Source organism: Monopterus albus, unplaced genomic scaffold, assembly GCF_001952655.1.
Source record: "Monopterus albus unplaced genomic scaffold, M_albus_1.0 scaffold23.1, whole genome shotgun sequence".
NCBI lineage: Eukaryota > Metazoa > Chordata > Actinopteri > Synbranchiformes > Synbranchidae > Monopterus > Monopterus albus.
This window is the reverse complement of record NW_018127903.1, coordinates 2,594,166-2,610,574: the sequence shown is the minus strand read 5'-3', so window position 1 is coordinate 2,610,574 and position 16,409 is coordinate 2,594,166. Positions and strand designations below refer to the sequence as shown.

General features: G+C 40.0%; 1 protein-coding gene across 1 annotated transcript in view; it reads left to right on the top strand.

Moving 5' to 3' along the window:
• The first annotated feature begins 791 nt into the window (after window positions 1-791).
• vcana (versican a) overlaps window positions 792-16,409 on the top strand; it is a 46,934-nt gene continuing 31,316 nt past the window's right edge. The window contains exons 1-7 of the mRNA XM_020594601.1: window positions 792-824; window positions 1,395-1,526; window positions 2,551-2,614; window positions 3,742-4,134; window positions 5,212-5,386; window positions 5,556-5,683; window positions 6,706-6,999. Of these exons, the coding sequence (XP_020450257.1) occupies window positions 792-824; window positions 1,395-1,526; window positions 2,551-2,614; window positions 3,742-4,134; window positions 5,212-5,386; window positions 5,556-5,683; window positions 6,706-6,999 (1,219 nt within the window). The remainder of the gene's footprint in view (window positions 825-1,394; window positions 1,527-2,550; window positions 2,615-3,741; window positions 4,135-5,211; window positions 5,387-5,555; window positions 5,684-6,705; window positions 7,000-16,409) is intronic.

The following is a 16,409-nucleotide window of genomic DNA, read 5'->3' as shown; positions in this document are numbered from 1 at the left end:
TGTCAAGACGAACCGGAAGAGACATCTTATCCAACATTGCTGGGAGTTATAATCATTGCCAGACAACAATTACTACACACACACACACACACTTTACACAGCTAAGCCCTCCTTCCTATCTAGCAGTAGCCAATCACAGTGATTATTAGGAAAGAGTTAATAAAAGTCCGGCCTCTCCCCCATGTGGAAGCCAGAGGTTCCATTTATTCACTCGTAGCTGACTCCCAGACACATAAACCAGGCAGTCACGTGAAAGATAACTCCTTTTCACATGAGGTGATCAATTTATGTAGATGAAAACTGCACTTTTATAAATACATCTTGTGCACCGTAGCTTGTTCGTGTAAGCACACAAAGCGCCACAGTTAAAATTTGCGTCTAAAACAGTAATTTATCCGAAAGGAAGACTTGATGCAGCTTATTGTGGGCATCGCTAAGACTTAGTACTCAGGCGATTCAGTAGGATGTGCGGAAAGAATCCCATCACAATATTGACAGAAATGTGCTGTTGGAACAAACAGCAGATTGTGACTCAAAATCAGCCAGACATGTCCACCCTGTTTCCATCGCGCACCCTTGGATATGACTAGTGCGCTCTGCGATTGGCATCAATGTGAGATTTCATCTCAGCGGTCGATGATTATATCTGATGCTTATAGCAACAAGCGATAATAAAGTTTTTTATTTGGTAGGCTATACTTTGTTTCATACTTGATTATTTTATGCTAATTATGAAAACATCAGATGTGGAGATGCACTGGCTCTAAAATGACATATTAACTGCAAGAAAGATGGATGTCGGAGCAAACCGATCGGATGAGGATGTACCTCTCAGGCACAGGGACGAATTAAGCCTTTCCCCTTCTTCCTAAGGTGTCTCATTCAGTTTCAGATGGGCACTCTGACCCCCACCCCAACACTTACGAAATAAGAGGCAAAACTGAGCTGCTTGCTTGCCAGCACTTCACGATTTTCCTGCGCTCAGCTCAGAACCAGGATCATTCCAGAGTGGGACCCTGAAACTTTGGGACATTAAGGACAAGAGAAAGGTGCAGTGGGGAAATAGGTGCTGTTGCGCCAACTTGGAGTGGACATATCTGGGTAGGCACGCTGGGACTAACTGGATGCAAGGACATATATCGATATATGTACATTTTATGGAATAAAACATTTAACCGTAAGTATTTTTTGTATGTGTGAATTGAGCTTTGAACTGAAATATGAATTGAGGCTATTGCTCCAAACTAGTTGTTTTCTCAGTGTGCAACATATCGAGCTACTATTTGACAAAAAGAACTAAATCTATTTAAGTTAACTTCTCAGTCTACAAATGATTTAAAAGGAATGCACCCAGTGATTCCGTGCTGTCCTTCCACCGGTGTGTCCCGCCACAGAGGGAGGCAAGTGAATTCCCCAAACTAGTGCTGCGAATAGGAGATTACTTCAAATTCATCAAGTTAACAGCTAGTAATTTTAATCAGTACCACATTATGCTGTTCTTTCTGCTCAGCATCCGCAAGCAACAGGTGATGCATGGAGAAAAAGTATTTTACCTCCCAATAGCATATATCTGTGTGTTTTATAGGAGTACTGGCTTCAAAAAGTCTGCAAACAATTACACGCATGTGTGATGCTCACGTATCTTCCTCCAATGACTGAAAACCTGCAATTGCGTGTACTGTAGTTTACGGACATACGTAGTTCCACTACTATTTGTTTTAATAATTTTAAGTATTCAGAAATGGGCTAAATATGCAGTCGTAGACGCAAACTTGTTAAAGATGGACTTGCTTGCTTATTGACTCCTCAAAGTCTAACTTTTATTTAGTTTCCTTTTATAGGGTGATTTCTTTTTACTCGCCAGAGTGCTGGCATTAGTCACAATCACAGACTATACCCACCAACATTTGATTTTTGATTTTTTTGGTCCCAATTGGAATTAGCCTACATAGTGAGTGTCTGTTTTTTTACGGGAAGAAAAAAGGGTTTCAGGTCCCACTTCCACTCATCACTTGTGTTTACACAGTGGGGTGCAAATGCAGGCGGGGCCTTACTGCTCTTGTCTGCCTGTCTCCAAAACTCCATAGTTAGACCCCACAGGAAGTTTTACCTCTCACCCCGCCACCCACAAATTCATTGAAAACATGAGATTGGGTTACTAAATGTTTCTTTATAGCCCCACAATCTGATTTATAACAAGAAGAAATGCAAATATTACACTTATCATGTCAACATATGTCAGAGAGGGAAGTTATTTTAGAAAAAAAATGTCTTGTGAAACTTTATTTGCTATAATGTAAAATTTTAATTTTAATATGTAATATGGTTGGGTATAAAGATTTTAGGCTGTATACTAATGTCGAGATATTTGATATTTTTGCAATGTTTAGGTGAGAAATAGATGCTTACATGACTTATTTTTTTCTTGAATTTATGCATAATAGCAGATTTATTAATTATGACTCAGTAAACAAAAATGAAAGAAAAACACTAAATATAAAGACCTTGTATGAGTTGCTCTCTAATACACATTTTGTATTTTTCCAACAGATGTTACCAAATATAAAACATATCCTGTGGTTGTATTGTCTCTGTGAAGCTGCATCTGCAACAGGTATGTTTTGAATGAGTAAGTTAACCCCCTCACCCTGCTCTCCACCCCCCTCTCTCTCTCCTTTTCTTCGTTTTCCTCCCAAACAAACAAAGTCATTTGACATGTTTAGTTGGAGTCCATACTTTGCAGCAAACAGTGGTACACCCCTGCATTACGGTTTCACTTTCTTCTTAAAACAGCAGACTGTGATAAGCCCCTTTAAGTTTTTGTCCCATAAAACTTGCAAGACTTTAGTAAAAGTTAAAGGTGCCATTGAAGGTTTGCATCTTGGGCCCTCTTGGTCCCCCTGGCTCTCCTGGCCCTCTGTTCTTGGCTATGTATCTGGGTATGGATCGACACCTTTCAATTAGACTATGCTGCCAATCTAGAAATAACATCTGGTTTCACCTCTTATCCTAATAAGGCCCTCTGTTAAAGCACACACACTCATGCCTCGGGGGCTGTCCCACAACTGTTTTCAGAGCATTCCCCACAGTGTTCCCTGTGAACACCTCCCAACCCCCTCCAGAAAAGATAAAAAGTGATTCAGCTTGTTGCCGTTAATTTCTCTCTGGCATCCTGATACCCTCTTTGTTTTTCCACATGCATAAATGGAGTGAGATTGACATCCAGTCACCAGCTGCAAATAAGGACAGAGCTCATGTGGGAAGGGGATTATGCATAGTAACTATTAATCTTGACTGTATGAGAGGGGAGGTACATGTTATTGTTTAGTGTGCAGCATGCTGATGACGTATTTCACTTGTCATCATCAATTAGATCTCCCACAGGTGAAGAAGGGATTGTACAGAACTCAGCATAATATCAAGTGATGCAACCATGACTACATCTTTACAGTAACTTCATACAAACAGGGTGCGCAAACACACACTGTCGGTATGAAATGTGTCCCCACACCCATCATTTTAAGAATGAGGTTTGACTTTCCAAGAGCCATTTCAGGCCATGATGCATGATTTTTTTTTTACTTTGCTGGGTGTAGTTGTCACACCCAGTGAATGTAAATGACTTAGACAGTTTGTAGCACTCCCTTTTATCTGTTATATATATTAGAGATTATACTGTATATAGGCAATGAAATCATATGAAATGAAGCTTCATTAAACCCTTTTGTTTTTGCCTTTTAGCCTCCAGCTCATTATCAATAATCAGACCAGTCACTGGATCACTCTCAGGGAAGGTAAATCTTCCCTGCTTCTTCTCCATTACCCAAAACTCACCACCAGTTGTAACAGTCACAAGTCCCAATGGAACAGCGGTTTATAGCAGAGATTACTTGCGGATCAAATGGACCAAACTTGTGGGAGAAGTAGAATTCACAGTGCTGGTGGCACAAAATGGGGTCATCAAAGTAGGCTCCAGCTACAGGAACCGTGTATCAGTGCCCAGTCACCCTGAGGATGTCGGTGATGCCTCATTGACTGTGGTCAAGCTGCGTGCCAGTGATGCAGGCACTTATCGATGCGAGGTCATATATGGCATTGGAGACACCCAGGATACAGTTAACCTCGATGTCAGTGGTAAGCAATTCATGATGTCATACTGGAATCAGACAAAGGACTCTGCAAGATACTAGATGAATGTAGAAGGGGTTGTTGCAAGGACTTAATAATAGTGAAATGCAATACAAGTGGTGATAGAGATGTAAACATTATGAGAAAACTATAGGCTCCTTTCTGCTTACTTTGATAGCAGCAGCAACCCAGTAGTTACACAGAGTAACCACAGTTTTCAGTTATTCTTATTTTAGAGGCAATGCACTCTTAAAAAGAGTCAGATGACTTTGGGTCTCTGTCACTATACCAAATACTGCAGAGCTTTAATTCCAGTATTCATTCATCAAAACCAATCACCCATTTAAGCTCAAATGTGGATGATGTTCCAGTTGTTGGTATGAGCAAAACAAATGCTACAACAGCTATCTCATGCATTCCTGTCATCTTGGGTGCTACCTTTTCAGAGGAGATTAATCTTTTTTTGGTGGGGCACTCAGTGGGTGTTACCAAGTCTTTTTACTTTGCCTTCACTGAACACAGACAGTATTCCCCAGTATCCCTCATTAACTTTATACAAGGCTTAAAATTATGTAAATGACAATGCAGTATTACTGCAGTACCTCTAAGCCAGATGTTACAGTCATTATGTGCATTCTACTTTTTTCACATGAGATGTATTCTGGAAGATATAACTCATGTTTGGGGACATAAAAACCATGGGTGGAGTGGGGATACTGGGATAGTTTTGGTTTTCACTGGTTGAAATGTAGCACCACCTCTTCCAACTATTCTGCAGTGTTAATTAGAACTATCAATCATATCTAATGTGTCTGTTTACTGTCCACAAACATGGGGATTTCAGGGCCATGGCATCATCTGCAGTTACTGTATTTTGTTAATTTGTGGTGAACTGTAGAGTATTTTGCTTATCCTCCTGGTTGATTGCAAAGTTTTTCCTTTCCAAATACACCGAGAAACCTTGTTATTTCACTCATGGTGTGCCCTGTATAAGACATATGTCAGAATTTATGACACTGACATTTATGTTGATGAATTTCAGATCAATATGTTTTTGCTTTTTTTGAAATGATTTGTCTTCAGGTGTTGTGTTTCACTACCGAGCAAACACTAGCAGGTATACACTGAACTATGACAAGGCTGTCCAAACTTGTCAAAACATTGGAGCCACCATAGCTACCTATGACCAGCTGAAAGCAGCCTATGAGGATGGTTTTGACCAGTGTGATGCTGGCTGGATTGCTGACAAGACAGTGAGGTTAGCTGCATTTTAATTCTCTGCTGTAAAGTTTTCTTTTTTTAAAACCACACTGCAGTTTGGTTGTATGTCCCTCATTATATTTTTCAGTGCTGTAAACTGATGTTGCACACAGGTAAGCGTGATGTGACCTACTGTATGTTTTATGATTCTTTGTTTGTCTGTACAGATACCCAATTACAAAGCCACGGAAGGGCTGTTATGGTGACCTACACACTAAACCTGGTGTCAGGTCATATGGAATCAGGAAACTGACGGAAACCTATGATGTATACTGTTACGTAGACAAACTTGATGGTAAGATAGCCCCATGTTTAAGCGTTGTAGTTCTAAGCAATAAGGTGTCAATGAGAGGCACAGCCCACTGTCTGGCTGAAATAAGGAAACCTCCAAATCACTGCAGTCCAAAGTGAATATGTTTTACAGCTTGTGAGACCACAAATACACTTTATTGTGTTATTTGTATACTTTGTTGAAAGAGTGGAGAAGTTCATGTCTCTAGTTTGCCTTTAAGAGGGAATACATGCCTGTGTGGAACACGTCTCTTAATGCCAATGCTGTTGTAAATCCGTGGGATGATATCAACATGGGATATCTGAAATCCTACACTCAAGACTAACTGAAAACACATAGTCAGTCAGTCGGGCTTCCTTGTAAGTCTTTTTGCTTTCAATTAAGATCTTGACTTTCTGTGGTCTTTCATTTAAGCAAAGGCTAATGTTCATTATTGCCATGGTGCAGTGACCTTTATGAAAGTAATATCTTTACACAAACAACAAGGAAGGAAACACAGAAGGTCTAGATCACTCACCAGGTGTTTGTATGTGTGCGTTTTGGGGGAGCACATGCATGTATTGACAGAGTAGGCGCAATGTCTGCATTGCAATCCTACCTCAGATGAATATAATGAATGAACTTCTGTTGTCCAAAATATGATCAGTGGGAGACAATTTGGGCCTGTGCCCTGCACAGCTGGGACTGTGTCAGCTGTTTATGGGCTGTGTCTTCTTTTAAAAGGTCAAAATGGTGTGAACTTCTGTGTCTTGACATTACTCTGAATTATAGGCTTTTTTAGTAGGGTTTTCAATTTAAATTGTTTAAAATTAAATGTGACATGACTGTCCATCTGTTAGTGAGACAGTAGAGAATAATTTCAAAGTTGATAAAGTTGATAAAATTGGTAAAACAGTGAATTAAACCATGTCTTACTTAGAGTAATCCAGTTTTGTGGCTGTGATCAGTGATAATTTGTTGCCATTTTGCCCTTGACTTGTGCTTCTGCATTAAGCCTTCATTGAATTTTGCCATCTTTATTGCAGGTGAAGTCTTCTATGCTCCTGTGACCCATAAGATGACTTTTGAAGAGGCCAGTGAAGAGTGTAAGAAGACAAATGCTGTCCTGGCATCTCCTGGCCAGCTCCATGCTGCCTGGCGACACGGCCTGGACAAATGTGACTATGGCTGGCTCTCTGATGGCAGCGTACGGCATCCTGTTGCAGTACCCAGAATGCAGTGTGGTGGAGGCCTGCTTGGTGTCAGGACCATGTACCGCTACAGAAACCAGACTGGCTTTCCAGAACCAACCAAGAAGCTTGGAGCATACTGTTTTAAAGGTAATAACTCACTCCTGGGGTGTTGTTACTGTTTACATGATGTCATGGAATAAAGAGTTTCCAGCATATTGTGGGTCATATGGGCTACTGGTTCATATTTTGGCTTACAGTATAAAAGACAGACATTGATTGAAAGTACAGACCATTCTGTTGTCAGAACCAGGTCTGGACTGTAACAGGTTATGATCTCATCTCTAGCATCTGTTCAGTTCTGGTTCACAACCATTTGAGTTCCTGCTATTTTGCACCTCTTTCATTTCCATATACGCACCAGAAGAACATTTTAAAATTTTAAACCTGTCTCATCGTTGTTTTGCTGTCTTCATTTTGTGTTTCTGTGTCTTGCTTTATTATTGCATGGTTTCAATGACAGTAACAACATGATCAAAGCAGAGAGATGATTTACTTATAAAAACTACATGTTATGAGCCAGACTATAATGTGGTGGATTGCTTGTCCCTTTGGCCTCACTGGCTCACATTTAGTTTCCCGTCCATTTCAGTGTCACAAAAAATGGTGGAGGGTGTAATCATAATGGTGAAAACTCTGTTTATTTAAAAGCACTGGACAGACCACTTCTTATTCTAATAGAAGATTAATGACCAATAGTTTGCTTAAGAGTTTGTGAACAATCAGTACCTGTCTGTGTGTTTTTTAATCTTTATTACTTCCAGATGGACTAATCAAGGCATCTTAAACTTTATCCTTATTCAGCTTCACAGTTGATGTGAAACAAATGGTTCATGTACAGTACTTGAGTAATACTCAGATTATATTATCATATCTTTAAAAGGGCAAGTTAACTGTTCTCATGGATTCTTAACAAATCCAAAAGAAACCAAGTAGCCAAGGTGTTGGGGATGTAGAAATTCTTTAATATATAATTTCTGTAAACTTTAATACGCCTTTACATGTGCATGGAAGTGACTTCTTGTTGCAAACCACTGTCATACTGACCATGGGAACAGAAGAATATAGCTATGGATTCCTACAAAAAGAGACACTTCACGGTCCAGTGGACATTAACAGAATTAGGTCAATCCCTCAAAATGTGCTCTTAACAAGTCAGTATCCCCAGGGCAAAACCACATGACTGATGGGAGTTGCTATTAAGAAAAGCAGTAAAAGTAAGTAATACTCCACCTGTCAACCTTTTCAGTCTCACTATCTAACTCACATTTCACCTTTCTCCTCTCATTTCCGCTGTTTGCCTTCCATCATTCTCACTTGTACTTATCAGAGCAGACATTTGGATAAAGGACAAAACTACTGCTGCACTTCTAAATTCAGTCATCCTCGGTGACCTCTGACCTGGTCTTTCCATCTTTACAAATGAGAGGTTAGACAGATAAGCTGGCCCCCTGCCTGGCCATTTACTGCCCCTGAACAGTGCTAACTCTCGTGGTGATAAGTCCCCATGGAGTTCAGAGGGCGCACAAGCAGGCCACCGTCACCCCCCACTCTATTTATTCTATGTCACCTCTCTCACTCATGTTGTATTTATGCTCCCATCTAAGTACTTTTCAAGTACCTTTTTTTGGTGGGATGCATTCCATTATTTCCTGCTTTTCCAGACTCCAAAATATTTGTATGATATTATGTAAACCGTTGTCAGACTACACAGCAAGACAGGAAGAAAGGGGGTAGGTGCAGAGGGCCGAGATAGATAATTTATATAATATAATCATTGATTTGTCTTTGGATTGGCTGAGAAGATACTAAAGGCCTCAGTAACAACTACAATGCAAATGCATTTGTAAATTAATGCACACCCTCTGAGAGCAATCCCTGTTTTTCATGTTAGGGAAAAATGTGTCACACTTTACATCAGAAATAGTTTTATGAAGAAAGAGGCAAGTACGTCATGGCCAACAGCTGGCCATACACAGTTTGTCTGTGCCACTGAGGAAAGAGCACCAAAGCTGTTATGCTGCTTTTTATGGGTGTGAGTGAATGAGCAAGCACAGAGGAGCAGGGAGGAAGAGGCACATGCAGGGAAAACACACATGCATTTACTCATCAATAAAACTGTAAGAATAAGCGGCACAGTTAATTAGAGCATTTGAGGACCATCACTGAGAAATGAGTAGATGAACTCAGGGGCTGCTGTTCACTGCCAGAGTATAACACAAGTGAGCACCAAGATGAACTATGGGAGCAGAGACATTTCATGGGGTACAAAAAAAAAAACTGACAGAATTCTAACAAGACTACAACAGTAGATTCTTGCTGTTTAATTTTGTAATTCTGTTACAATCATTGTGAATCTTTTCAAGTAGATCAGGAAATGCTTAGAGAAACATCCTAAGTGCACATAGTTTTTCACAGGAAACAGAGCACTGAAAATGACCTCATCTGTCTTGAGTTGATGTCAAAATATCTGCTTACAGTAAATCAGACAATTAAATAGATTATTATTGGCCTCACACTTAGGTTTCTAGGAAACGTTCAGCTCTGTTTTCTTCAGCCCTAAGTGTCACACTGTTGTACTGCAGCTGTGGCATGTTGCTCTTTGTTCATAAGGCTTGTCTCATAAGCTACTGTATCTACTTCAGATACATCCATCCATCCATTGTACACCGCTTATACACCCTGGACAGGTCGCCAGTCTATCACAGGGCTGGCACATAGACAAACAACCACACACACTCACTCCTACGGGCAATTTAGAGCCACCAATCAACCTAAGCTGCATGTCTTTGGACTGTTGGGGGGAAGCCAGAGTATGGAGAGAACCGGGTTGGTCGGGCCTCGAACCTGGAACCTTCTTATTACTTCATATACAGACAAGGTTAAAAGATATAAATGTGCAACATTTGATTCAAATGAGGTGACTCACAATTTAACTGTTTTGTTTCAGTTGTTATGAACTCCCCAGCATGATATCTATATGCATAACACTTTGTGAATCCTGGCAGTTTGGCTCACTGATGTGGCAAATATGTCATTCTGGTATCAACCACAATGCCCACTGTAGAAATATATAGATTTAAAGTAGCATCTAAGTCCCAGATTACACTCTATAACAACACTATAACAATTCTGATGTATATTTTTCACAGGTTATATTTTTAGTTTTTGCTCATGTGTGCTTATGTATCTTTTATAGGAAGGAGGAAGGTGATCACCCAGAGTTCCTTTGTGGATGTGTTTTTGGTAGGAACCACTACTGCCACCATAAGCTCCACTACCTCCTTCCCTTTACTGGGGAGTACTACCACCATGCTAACCCCAGTATCTGAAACTGTATCAGAAGCAGAAGAGTCTCCAGACACTGCAGTTCCTATAGATCTTCCGTTTATGTTCTCTACCAGCATGGCTCCACTTCACTTCACTCTAGCAGGTGAAGAAGAGTTAATAACCACAGTTGCACCTGCCATCAAAGGTCCAGAACACCAAAACACAACAAAAAGTACAGACACAGAATTGGTGTCTGAGCCTGTCGGGGAGTCAGATGATCACTCTGTGATTGAGATCAGTACAATCCAACCTGATGTCCCCATTCCAGACCCCTCTGTCAGCACAGAGTCCATGTTTGCTGAGGGGAAGACTGAGGAAGCCATTCTAGACCCTAGGATCATGATAGCAATGGCATCTGACCTCACAGAAACTCCAACAGAATCAACTGAATTGTTCAGCAAAGTTTTCAGCTCACCAGAACCAACATCTTCAACTATTGGGCTTCATTCAACAACGCCACTACCAGACTATGAACCCAGCAATGATGAGATTAAAACGGTGTTTACTGTAGAGGGACAGCCACCCACTGAGCCACCTCAACATGACTTGTCATCCAGCCTCATTGACAGTGAAACCTCAACTGAAGATGTGACATTATCAGTAAGTGTGTTTGATGAGTCCATGAATCAGGTGCCAGAGCACAGCAGTGACGGACTGACAGAGGATGAGACAATAACAGAGATTGGCACAGAGTTCTTTACATCTGCTCCCATGGCTTCATCTGTGGCTGATGTGACCACCACTGCAGGCACTGTCATGCTGGTGCAGAATGTATCAGGTAAGGCAAACCAACAATCTGAAGCTTCATTTGACACATTTTGTATTCAGTGCAAAGGATTCTACCATAAATAGAATTCAGATATCTTTGTGCAAATAGGAAAATGCATGATTTGATATTTTTTGTCCACAAAAAGAGTGATGCCACAGCAAGTGTGTTGCAACAAACATTGTTTCCCAGAATTGCTTTAGGCTGGTTTATAATAATATTATTGTGGTAAACTAGCTGGTGGAGGGTGAGGATGCTTCTGTCCAAGGTGCTGAAGTGGAGTGTGGAGTGTTTGGCTGTTGGATTTATTATTATTAGGTTCTGTGACTCCAAATTACTACAATATTCAGTGATAAATGCAATTTTTTATAAATAAATTATTATTATTATTGCATGTTTTTGGGCAGCACGGTGGTAGAGTGGTTATCACTGTCACCTCACGGCAAGGTTCATGGCCAGGGCTTCCTCCTGCAGTCTAGAAACATGCAGGTTAGGTTAATTGGTGACTCTAAATTGCCCTATGGTGTGAATTTGAGTGTGAGTAGTTGTTTGTCTTTATGTGTGTCAGCCCTGTTATAGACTTGCGACCTATTCAGGGTGGACCCTGCCTCTCTACAGAGTAAGTGATATACTGTAGATAATGGATTGTTGGATGTAAGTTCTTCACCAGTCAAACAAGTTGAAGTCTTTTGTTTTCTAGTTCCCCTGGTTCTCAGTGTTGACTGCTGGCAAGAGACTGCTTACCAGATGTCCTGATAATGACTTTGACATAGCTAAGGGAGAGAAGAGGAGAGAAACAAAAGACTTGGGGAGGCATAATATTTATCTATCTATCTATCTATCTATCTATCTATCTATCTATCTATCTATCTATCTATCTATCTATCTATCTATCTATCTATCTATCTATCTATCTATCTAGTAGGCTCTGCACAGACATCCACCATGTGCAGTGTGGAGTGGGAGTGTGCTGAAAGTTCAGATTTGTTGAACTTTGACCCCAGCCTTGGCTTTCAAGTCAGCAGCATGTGACTTCACTCGCAATCAGCAGCTATATAAGTTTTTGCTTTCTTAATTTGCTCTCCATCTGAGCTGCAAACATTGCCATGGTGACTCATTTCTTGTCCCCAAAGAGCAGTTCATGTTGGAGCAAAGGTATCTGGTGTATTGGAAAGTATACCAGCAAATGAGCTGGTCATTTGATGGTTTGGAATTTGGTCTGCCTTATAGGCACTAAGAATCAAGGAGAGAGCAGCAGTCTTTACTTTATAAACACTCAAACTGCCACTGTGTTTATCAGCACTATATGCAGTAGAGTACACATCACATAGCTTGTGTACTGTACATCAATGAGATTCTGAAACTGTGTCAGTATGCCTTGTGTGGATTTGTATTGCAAATTCTGATTCATTTTCCATATTCCATCATAAGCTGGACACTACTTTAAGATGTGAGGTAATTGCTAACACAAAGTCTTCTCTCTCTGTGAGGACAGCTGGAGTTGGTGATTATATATGCTGCATATTTTGATGTCACTCAGCTGAGGCACTTGACATCTTTTCCTGCCCTCCCAGTTTGTCTGGGAAAATTTTGGAAAACATTGTGACACGGGGAGAAGTGTGTTGTCTGGCTGCACGGGAACAAAGTGCATGATAATATCAGGATATTAAAAGAGTCATTGATTTCGTGTTGCCAAAAACCTGTCAGTGATATTGCCATGGGAACAGTGCCCACTTGTTTCTGATTAACTGAAGACAATTAAATTCCCTGTGTGCTGAGTGTTTATATGACTTGTTGAAGTATTGATACCAAGAGGTGTGTCAACCACAAATGTCACAAAAACACTGCACAGAACCACCAGCAGTACATTCTCACTGCAATAAAACATCTAATTAACTTTCCGTTCACTAAAGCTTGTTAAACCTCGATGGAATATTTCGACATCCCTGGATATGCACTTATTTAGAGTCTTATGTTGGAGCGGTTTTTTGGCTCAGAACAACTTTCTGGAGTCTCTGCTGGCAACTGTTTCTGGCCAAAAAACTGTTTGGCACATTACCCTGAGTAAAACAATGAATTGTTTTTATGAGTCCCCTTACAGTTTTGTAACTGAGACTGTAACTGCTAAATTCAAGAGTTTTGTTTTTAAATTTGATAGAACTGAATGATACACCACAAACCTTAATTTTGCCGTCATCAGTAAATGACCATCAAATTCTAATATACACTGTGTATATTAATTGGTTAGTCACAGATGCAGTACTTGTGGTCATAAACTCGTTACTTTATAGTTAACTGAATTCCAAAAACTAGTTTTCATGAAGATGATACTGGTGGATATGATGTATTAGGTTATATTCCCCAATATGAAGACTAGGGTGTCCAGTGTGTTTGTAGGGTGCTCTGATGTGGAGATTTATGTTTAAAGTGGGACTAGAGAGAAAGGCCTGTACGTGTGTGTGTGAGAGACAGACAAAGACAGTGTGTGAATATGAAGTAGGTTTGGGTCAGTCAGGCTGATCCACTGCCTAAATTCCCAGGCCTGGGTTTTAAACAGATGTTATTCTTGAGAGCTGAGCTGATCCAGGTGTTCTTGTTTGCAACTGATCATTTTTCTGAATCACCAGAGGAAGTGGTGACAAGGGACAGAAAGAAAGAGAAGAAGAGCTAGAGAAAGGGAGGTAGTAAAGCTTGTATAATAAAGAATTACAAGTTTTTGGGTGTGAATTTATTTTGCTTGTACTACTGTACATTATGCAACCCATGGTAAACAGGACCTGGTTCACTCTCAGTGCTTTTTTAAATTAATTAAAGTGATGCAAACAAATCTGGTAGAATGTGACATGTTCCTTTTTACAGAAACATTACAGTACATGAGCATTCAGTGAGTTACAACTGTTTTTTCCCTTAGACCAGTTCCTATTCTTTTTAAAGAGAGGACATTGGGGTTACCGTCAAAGCTTATGATTAGCATCTACTAGTTCACTGAGCTGTGATATAACAGCTGTAATATCTTGATAGCTGGGTTTTGTGGAATAATTTAAGGAAACATTCTTGCCTTAGGAGATGGATTATTTCCAGCCAGACAACAATATGTTTATTTATATAAACAAATATGTAAACTCATCTGAGTGTAGGTAGATGATGATGACATTGCATGTTGTAAAGGGGACTGAATGCTGCTTCTGCATTAGACTTAAAAGTAAGAGGGGACAGCTGCTGAAATCTCATATTTGTGGCCCTCTCTTTAGATAACATTTAGGGAGTGGGCACAATAACACAAACACTTCTGAAACACAATAGTATTCACATTAATAATCCTACATTATTGCATTTCTTCATATGATATATTATACCATAAATGTTGTTGGCACATTGACTTATATTTTCAATGAACAGGACCATTTACCGTTCTTGTCCCTGATTTTGTAAATAACTGTAGTACATAAATGGATGTAGACTTTGCCGAGATTGACAGAGAATTTAGCAAAGTGTCATGTTCAAGTAGCTTCTTGATAATATTATCTTTTCAAATTTACTTTTGATTTCAAATATACGTAAACCTTTGAATGATGGTTTGGATGAAGTTCAGACACCAACTTCGATAAGGCTTACAAATATGCTGGAGACAGATTTTTTTCAGTGTTTTGCAATGTTGGTTTATTTCTGAAATTTTTTTAGGTTTCAAAGAATGATTCTGTGAGAATAGTTCTAAGACCTGTGAATGCACTTTCAGTTTGTAAGTTTTTCATTCTAAATGGCTATTTAACACATAAAAATTCAGATGAATCTTTTACCTGTATTTTTTTTTTTATTCATTGACTTGAAAGTGGAGGCAGCATAAGAAAAGGTAGTTCATACAGTGTTTCACAGTGTTTGCACATAGAACTCCCCAATTCATTGTTCTCTGAATGTTTTTCAATATTCCAAACATTAGTGTGTTATATTGTATTTATTGGTTTTTAGTTTGCATCAGCTCAGTCCATAAAGTTTATTGAACATATGAGAACTGCACTTCCATGAAGCAAAAGGATTTTCAAGAGGCGGATAAAAAAAGACATTCTTCCCAGTTTTGTTGCAGGTGAAGCTCTAATATGCTGGATTTGTTAGACTATCTCTGTTTGAGAAATGTCCATGTCTTTCAAATGCCATCTTCTTGTTTGTAAAGCTGAAAATATTTGTAAAGATTTTGTTCAAGATTTTGCTGTAACCCAAGCAAAACATAACAAACCCACCTTAACAGTCACCAGTCAGTCACCAGGGCCAATAGTGTCAATGCCTATGACTATTAAACAAAATCTGATGTGTAAAAGTGGTTGAGTTCCATCATAAAATTAATGTTTAAAATCCATGTTAAAACCTCTGTTTCTTTGTAATCATTGTATTTGTCACAGTGTTTATTTCCCTTATTTCTTCACAGTTGACCAGGCACTACAGCCACAAGGTCAGTCTCCTGTCATATCAGCTGCACCTGACCATCTCACCCACTCCACAGCTGATGGTGAGCCCATCTTGCAAAGTGGAACCCTGGACCTTTTCTCCAAAGCTGCTATAACCATCAGTCCAACTGTTGGCTTTATAAATGATAAACATGAGATCACACTGGAACCACAGAGCCCAGAAGATAATGAAGCCAAAGGTACCCAGATTTTGACAAATATGACAACTGTAACATCAAGCACCACAGTGTTTGATTATAGTCAGGCAGATTTCCCTGTAGATGGCTCCACTGAATCTACAGATGAATCCACAGCAATACTGACCTCTACAGAGATCCCAGATGTTAATGAATATGACACTGATATACTCCCTGTGGTTGAATTAACACCTCCTAACATACTCCCTGAAAAGGATGAACTGACCACAAAAGGCCCCACACAGAAAGCCTCAACCTCTGTCCCAGCCTCAACACGGGAAGGCATGCCTCCATCTAAAACTACACAAAAAATTGAAGCTGATCCAGCTGCCACAGATGTGACAGCGAGGATGACTGACATCACAGCTGTCTCTGTGGACTTTGTTCCTGCAGTAACACCAGTTGACCAACAGATCACCAAGGCAACTAATGAAACCCAAACAACAAAGGCTGATAAAGAAGCTGCCACTGTCATCACCACATCTGTACAAGAAGTAGGTGGGTCAGGGAGGACTCTCACTTATGTTAAATATGACTCAGAAGTGACTCAGACAGAAAAAGCTGAGGACCAAGGCCTTGTTACTTCTTCAACCCAACTTTATACATTCAGAGATAAAACTGGAATCACAGTGCAAACAAGGAGAAGAACATCTGCCTCTCCAGCTGCTGAAGACAGCACTCAGTCTACATCACATACTGTGTCCACTCCCTCCTCTGATGGGAAAGCACCAACACCAACAAGTAGTGACTCACAGAGTACCTCTCTAG